Raw genomic sequence first — 8600 nt, forward strand, 5'->3', positions numbered from 1 at the left:
AGTACACACATTCAAAGAGTATGAGGATACTTTTTAGGAAATAAAGTACATTTTCACCCTTTCTCCCTCCTCATGCAAAGTAGACACATCAAAAGCATAAAGATGTCAATGCTCCCTTGCATTTAATGCAAAATTAGAACGAGAAGAATTACAAGGGCTCGAACACACATAATGAATCTATGTACTCTTATGCCTTTATAAAGATTTAAGAGACTATATAAAGAAGTTAATGAAGCTATAACTATGGACAAAACAATACTATATTAAAATCATTTCGTGGACGCTATTTTATGCTAAAACTAAGTTATCCTTTGTTTTGTGAAGTCATATGTAATTTGTGTTTAACTTCCATATCCTCTGTGTGAGAATAGAATCTTTGTAATCTTTCAAACACTTTCAAGAATGACTCAAGAATGACTTAGTGTTAAAGCACCTTTTAACTAATTTGTACTCTAAATTAATTTCCTAAATTAGTATTAAATTAACACATATAGAATGACTCTAAAGAGAGAAAATGAGTGAGGGGAAAAGCGAAAGCCAGATGAGAACTACCTATAAATCTCATGACTTTGTTGACTATTCTTGTATAACAAAATAATTGAAGTTTGACATGAAAAAATTGATATTTGATTTGGTTCAATATTCAGAATTAAGTGATTAAGCAGAGAGTCGTATCTATTATCAAGGTTTTACTTGGTTGATTGAATTAAGTGAGTGAATTATTATAAATTCTTTTACATTTATCTTTATTATTTCTACAAATAAAAAAATAGAAGCAAAGTCACTATTTTAATATTGGTTTAATTGCATTTTTTACTCTCAATTTTTTTTATATATTTTTGGAAAATTTTACCTCCAACAAATTAATTTGACAAATTTTACTTTTATCATTTATTCATTAATAAGCATAAAAGTTGGCAGCAAAATTTGCCAAAATAAAAAAATTAAGGGTAAAAATAACCAAAAAATAAAAAAGTTGGGAGTAAAATTTATCAAAAAAAATAAAAAGTGGAGGGTATGAAGTGCAATTATTTATGAGTAAATTGACAAAGGGTAAAATTTGCAAGTTTGTTAAAAGTTGAAGGTAAAATGCTTTAAATTAATTTATTAAAAGTAAAATTTATCAAAAATTAAAAAATTAAGGTAAAAAGTGCAATTAAGCTTTAATGTTTTATTTTAATTTTGCCATTTTTAAATGTCGTGGCTCTTTTATAAGGCAAAGTTAAATAGTTTCTAGTTATATAACATGAGTGTATTAGTATGTTAGCTGTCGTTTTTTTTCATCATTGGTAACAAAATTTAAACTTTAAATTTTGTATAAATTGTTTAAATTCTCTGTTAGCCACTAGATTGACTTTACTAGTTCAAATTATTTACTTTACTCATTCTTTAAAGAGACAAATTATTCTAAAATATTAGGTAGAGTGGGGCAGTTATACCAAGAATTGTTACTTTAATAAAACTATATCTTCCTTTTCTAATTGATTTCATAAAATAATCAGATGTTTCTTTGTCATCCAATAATTAATTAAGTGACCTCATGTACATTTCTTATGGATGAATCATGAATCTGTGGTCGTGATTCCTTATATATATATATATATATATATATATACGACAGAAAAATAAAGGGGAAGCTAAAAAACGAAACTAATTACAGCGAGGATGGCGAATGCCCATGGCATCAGACAACAGACTGCTATGTAAATCGAGGGGGGGCTGGTTTAGGAGAATGAGATGCGAAGAAAGAAGAGCACCTCAAAATTTACACAAATGAGTAAATTTTGAAAATATTACAAAGCTATATATAACTAGATTGTATTTCAAAATACAACTTCACCAAGTTAAAATTGTTAAAAAAAATAATGAAGTTATATATTAAAATAGGACTTCAAGTATTTTATATCTATTTTTATAGAAGTTATATTTTAAAACACAACTTCAAGTATTATTTTTTTAAAAAAAAATATTAAAGTTGTTTTTAATAATCTGACTTCTATAAAAAAAAATATAAAACATTTGAAGTGGTATTTTAAAACATAATTTCAGTATTTTTCAAAAAAAAATTATAACTTTCTGAAGTCATGTTTTAAAACACGGTATTTTCAAAATCTATTCATTCTTTTAATTTTTTTAAGAAATTAACCCATTTGTGTAAATTTGCCAACATTTGAAGATATAGAAGCAATTTTAAATTTTTTCTGTAGTAAATAATATTTTATGGGCTTTGACTTTTGCAGGAAGGGTAAATTAAATAAATTATGAAAAGGAAAATGTTAGTGATACATCCCATTTTGGTTGGAATGGGGAAGAAAGAGAGAGATAGAGAGAAAAGAAAAAAAAAGTATACAAAGAAAAAAATAAAAATATAATATTTAATCTGATAGGAAAACTAGAGAGAGATAGAGAGAAAACAATAGGTAGAAATACGATGTACGAGTAATTGTGCACATTTATAATTTAATTTCCAAACTTTGTACTTTTAACAATATTATAACTTAGAAGTGCAAAGTTTGGATAATGAGATAGACAATGCGACCTACCAATATTGTCGGTGTGAAACATGAAGTTGCGAATGATCAAGTCTCCCTGAGTTTGAGATTCATGGAGTAAATTTGTTCAAAGAGTTTTCAATTTTCTCCTATTTGGTGTGATTAGTGTTTATATAATCTTATCCTCTGCACATATGTGATATAATATGATGAATTCATCATAAATTATATCTTATATTTGTATAAATAAGTCATGTATATACATTGCCTGAATTCTCTCTGCATTATAATATCTCTACTCTACTTTGTTATAAAGCTATTTGGAAGGAAGCATGAGCATCACACAAGTTGACGTGAAAAACCACACAGATTCCTTTGTATCACCTTTAGTCATTTATAATAACAAAGTTACAAGAGTTTCTTTAAATTTATCTGTGAATACATTAGTTCCTTAAAAGAGTGCAACTTTATAAAGTATCTTCTGTCTTCTCTGTATATGCTGCATTTTTTATATTCCCCATTTTCTACTATTTCAAACAACTTTATTGCAAAAGATTCTGATTTTCAAATTCCCCCAAATAATCAATTCTCAACTGCCCTATGGATCAGTTAGTTAGAAGACAGAAGATTGATTAGTTTGTTTCCATTATGAGCCAGTTTAGCCACATACATAGTTGTTCAAGTTATGATAACTTTTTGAATATTGAACTATGTTAGTTTATGAGCTTTGTGTTGATTGTAAGTATGAAGTTTATCTTAAGAACCTATGTATAAACTTATTTTCTTTCATTGCCTGAGATGCAGGTGGTGAATAATTATTGCTGGAAAACTGCACATAACAAGTAAATGCAAGTTTAGGGATCTTTGGTTAATTTGAGAAATCATTTTCTATTTTTATGTTCTGTTAATTACAAAATGTCACTATTTTTTATTTTTAAAAAAATTGTATACAAAATAGTAAAAACAAACACTGAAAATAGAAAACAAAATAAAAAAAATTGTTTTCAGTGTTTCTAGTATAAACTTTTGAAAACAAGAAGCAAAGTGAAAATAGAAAAGGAAAAGAGAAAAGGTTTTCTTAAACCAAACAGGCATACAACACCCATGTATTATACAAACTTTTGACATAATATGGACAGTTGAACAATAATTCTACCTTTCCCATGCATAGCATTTCAACTATAGTGACTCTCTTGCACCCATTGAAGAGTTGAGTGCTAATAAAGTAAAAGGAAAAAAAAAACATTCAAAACTCATATCAAACTAGTTTGCAAAATGGATATACCCTTTAACCACCCATGAAATCAATACAAAAGCATATATGTATGAAGGAAGGACTCATCCTTTCTTTTATAACTTGTTATCTTATACTTTTCTAGATCACTGCATCTGAAATGTGTTTGGTTGCTTTGCTTGTGCAAGCATTTCAACCACTTCCCTCATGGTTGGCCTCTCCACACTGTGTTCATGAACACACAACATTGCCACAAAAAACACCTGCATTGCTTCAGCTAAAGGAATGTGATCTAGCCTCTCATCAAGGATCTTCATCACCATCTCTTTGTTCCAATTGGTTTGCAACTTGGTCCATTGAACAATGTCTAATCCTTCTTCACCAAAATCCCCCACCGGCCTTCTGCCCGTTATCAGTTCTAGCAGCACCACTCCAAAGCTATAAACATCACTTTTCTCATCCACTTTCAATGTGTATGCATATTCTGCAACATAAATTAAAATCAGTTAAAAAAATAGTGGATTTCACAACTTAAACTTTCAAAGTTTAAGTAGCCAACACTATAATAAACAATTTTGATGTGTGTGTGTATATATATATATGCATGTATGTATATGTATAAAATAAGATTAAATGATCTTTATATATATACATGGCACTGTATTTTAGTCCTACATAAGCAAACACTCTTTTAGCTTTGACATGAAAAACATTTATATACTAGTCTCTGTCAATTGCCAAATTATAACAAATTATAGGAAGCAAAATGTAAGATTTTTTTTTTCACGGAAAGATTAAAATGGTATACGGTAAAAGGACCAAATTATTAATTTAACTTAGAAAAAGGAGGGTAAGGAAAAGGAAGACTGGTCCAATGTTATTTTACAGATAAAGGGAAAAGCTTCTTGTTAATTTTCCAAAGTATCAAGTTAAATTTGTAAAAAAGGTAACCAACTTGTGTCTTGTGCCTAAATTCTTCACGTTTCTTTTTCATCTGGGATTTTGAGAAAGTGAATCTTAGATCTCAATCTGGAACTTTGAGGGGGTAAAATATATGCATTTGGTTAATGTGCATTTAGTTAGTGACTGTTACTGATATGATAAAGGAGTCAAAAAGGGGTGGCATTGATTTGTTCTGGGTTAAGGGTTTGTAGTTTCAAGGCATGCAAAAGCGCACACACACAGTTAGCGTGAAAAAAGAAAGTGAAAAGAATTTCCTGTGTTAGTGGAGCCTTTACTCAGTCAGTCTAGGAATCCACGTACATGGTGTTGGACACTGTGGTCCCAGGAAAGAATATATTTGTACCAAAAAATAAATGAAAAAGTATATTTAATTTAACACATGAACCTTTTGCTATGAAATTTTGAATTTTATTATTTAAAAAAAGGAGCCTGAATTCATCATTCGTGTTGTTGCACGTTAGGATCTTCACTCATTTCAATTGGTCAACTTAGTAATCTAAATAATAATGTACTCCAAACTTTTATTTGGAGGGAAAATTTTTATTTCATGGTCTTGGACTACCATATGACTATGGTCTTAGATAATCTCAATATAGCATCCCACATGAAGATTGATTAGTACATTAGTCTAGACAATGTAATATCTTTTTTGGGGAGTTGGTGGTTAAGTAATAATGTCTTCAACTTGAAGTTAGTGATGCTAACCAATTAGATTGAGACAGAAGATATAAATCTACTTGAAGTTATCAATTATGATAACTCAAATTATATAGTTGAATATTTAAAGTACCTGGAGCAATATAGCCATAAGAGCCAGCAATGGAAGACATGCACTCAGATGCCCCATTATCTTGCATGAACTTGGCAAGTCCAAAATCAGCAACATGAGCCTCAAAATCAGAGTTCAGCAGTATGTTGTTTGACTTGACATCCCTATGGATGATCAAAGGGGAACAATCATGGTGCAAATAGCAAAGTCCTTTTGCAGCTTCTATGGCTATTTTGAGCCTAGTGTCCCACTTGAGAAACTCACCCCTCTTCCCATGCAAGACTTCTCCCAAGCTTCCATTTGGCATGTAATCATAAACAAGCAAATTGGTCTCTCTGTTCGAACAAAATGCTAGTAGCTTCACAATGTACCTGTGCCTGATTCTCCCCAATGTTTTTATTTCTGCAGAGAGGCCATTGTCATGGGAAGATCCTTTGTTGTTTCCTAAGAGCTTCTTCACTGCCACTTCCTCTCCCTTTGGCATGGTTCCTCTGTACACAACACCAGATCCTCCTCTTCCTATCACATTGCTTTCCTTTATGCACCCTTTGATGTCCTCACTCCCATATTCCAGCTTCTGGAATGCTGTTAACTTCCATGAATTGGAGTGCCTCCTTGTCTTCCTACTCTTGATGATGGCCAATGTTGCAAACACCAATGAGCACCCCAACAATGCCAATGCAAAGAGGAACTTGAATTTCCCGGGAACACCGGGTTTTGCACTGCTTTTTGTTTGAGATTCCAACACAGCTGTTGAAGAAAGGTTGCATGGTTTGGAATCATATCCACATAGCTGAGGATTACCAACAAATGATGTGGAATTAAATATTGAGAATTGGCCCCCCTCAGGTATTGATCCTGAGAAGTTATTGTGAGAGAAATCTGCTGAAGTTAAGCCCTTCATGGCCCTAAGTTCCTTGGGAAGGCTTTGGTTTAGGTGGTTCCATGAGACATTGAGATAGTTTAATATGTGAATTTGAGAAAATTGGACTGGAATAGGACCTGAGAGTTGGTTTTGGCTCAAATCTAAATAGGTCAGTAAGACACAGTTACCTATCTCAGGTGGAATAGTACCTGAAAAGTTGTTGGCACTAATATCCAACTTGAGGATACTTTTCAACCTCCCTATATCTGGTGGTATTTCACCTGAGAATCTGTTTCCACTGAGCAGAAGGATTTGCAAGTCTGGAAAATTTGAAATTGAGGCCGGAAGAGACCCCAAAAACCGGTTGTTTGATAGGTTCAACTGTGCTAGTTTTGAGGATGTGTTGCTGCTTGTTATTGATTGTGGAAAGCCACCACTAAGATAATTGTTCTGTAGCTCCACAAGTAGTAGCTCAGGCAAATAAAGAAACTCATGTGGCAGTGGCCCAGTTAAATAGTTCTGCCCCAAACGGACTCTTTGGAGTGTGTAGCATTGACCAAGATCATCCGGCAAAGATCCAAACAGAAAGTTCTTGAGTAGGATCAAGATTTTCAGCCTCTTTCCAAGGCATAGAGATTTTGGCACCAAACCAGTGAGCTTATTTGTTGACAAGTCAAGCTCAATCAGCCTTCCATTCTGGCCAAGGTTTGAAGGAATCTCTCCAGTGAAGTTGTTCTGCCAAAGCTTCAGAGTCTCCAATCTAGGTAGCTCAGCAATGAAGTGAGGAATTTCTCCATGCAACTTGTTTATAAACAAGTTCAAGAGGGTAAGCTCTTTAAGTGCAGAGAACTCATAAGGGATACCTCCTGTGAGCATGTTGAATGATAGATCAAGGGCTTTTAACATGGTCAAGTTTCCTAACTGGGGAGGGATTGAACCACTTAGCTGATTGGTTTGCAAGAAAAGAGTGTCTAACTTATAGAGGTTTCCTAACTCAACAGGAATTGGACCTGTCAAGCCACAGTTTGCAATGTCAAGATGAACCAAATTGGTCAGCTTACCAAATTGAGGAGGGATTCCACCATCAAACTGATTGTAGTATCCTAAGTAAAGATGAGTCAAGTTAGTGAGATTCCCAAGCTCACTTGGTATGAAGCCTCTCAAATCATTCCCTGCAAGGGACAGAAAGTTCAGCTGCCACATGGCTCCATAGCTTGGAGGGATTTCACCAGAGAAGTAGTTCCCTCCAAAGTTCAAGTGCTTGATCTTTGGGAGACTGATGACACCTTCAGGAAGTGAGCCATTGAAAGCATTGTCATAGACATCCAGCACTTCAAGCTCCTTCAGCTGAGAGAATTTCCAACTCAAGTTTCCACTGAACATGTTGTTGGACATGTTGAGGAACCTCAGCATTGGTAGCTTGTGAATGTCCCTTGGAAACTCCCCAGAGAAGCCATTTCCCTGGAGTGAGACACTCACAAGGCTCAAGAGTCCTGTGATGGAAGGTGAAAGTGACCCTGAGGCATTCAAATTGGATATGTCAAGTGACACCACAGACATGTTGTCATGATGGTCACACTCAATGCCATACCAAGTGCTGCAAAGGGACATGTAGTTTGACATGTCCCAGCTCCTCAGAGAAGAATTTGCAACTCCAAAATCTTGCTTCATAGAAACAAGGATTGAAGCTTGCCTTCTCAGGGAAAGAGGGAGTGAAGAAACATATGCAGGACTAGTGAGACACACAAGGAGGAAGTGCATGCAAAAGTGTACAAAACTGATAGAAGAAAGGGTAGTAGCCATTTGTGAGGAAGAATGGTTTAGAGGAGTAGGATATGAAAGGAACCAAATACACTATGAGAGTGAAATAGCAATGACAACATTTCGTAGACCTTAAAAAGTTAAACTGATTATACACTAACAGGAATGATAAGGTGATTTCTCTAATGAAGAGCAAAGAAAGCTAACATAACAAAACTAACAGCATCCAATGTTCTCTTTCTTTCTTTCTCTTCCCTTAACACTTTTCCTCCTTCACATTCACGCACACACTTACACACACTGCTTTGGTGTCATCTTTAGCTTTTTAAAAAGGCAAAAGGAAAAGCAAGCGTTGTTGGAATAGAAAAAATTAAAATTAAAAATATGGATAACCATTAACCACAGACAGTTTTCATCACCCAATTAATATTTAGTATTCCACTTTGTGTCGTTTTTTGAGACCAGTTTCACCATTGTCCTTTGCTTTTTATTCATTTTTACTTAATTTTCTTTATT

At 33.5% G+C, this 8600-nt stretch overlaps 1 protein-coding gene across 1 annotated transcript; it reads right to left on the reverse strand.

Annotated features, from left to right (window-relative positions):
- Positions 1–3551: 3551 nt before the first annotated feature.
- On the reverse strand, positions 3552–8366 carry LOC114423303 (leucine-rich repeat receptor-like serine/threonine-protein kinase BAM3). Its single transcript, XM_028390011.1, has 2 exons — positions 5480–8366; positions 3552–4210 (listed from the first exon to the last, which is right to left on the reverse strand). The coding sequence occupies exons 1-2, from the start codon at positions 8124–8126 to the stop codon at positions 3873–3875; spliced, it is 2985 nt and encodes a 994-aa protein (XP_028245812.1). The 5' UTR covers positions 8127–8366; the 3' UTR covers positions 3552–3872.
- Positions 8367–8600: the final 234 nt, after the last annotated feature.

Source organism: Glycine soja, chromosome 8, assembly GCF_004193775.1.
Source record: "Glycine soja cultivar W05 chromosome 8, ASM419377v2, whole genome shotgun sequence".
Lineage (NCBI taxonomy): Eukaryota > Viridiplantae > Streptophyta > Magnoliopsida > Fabales > Fabaceae > Glycine > Glycine soja.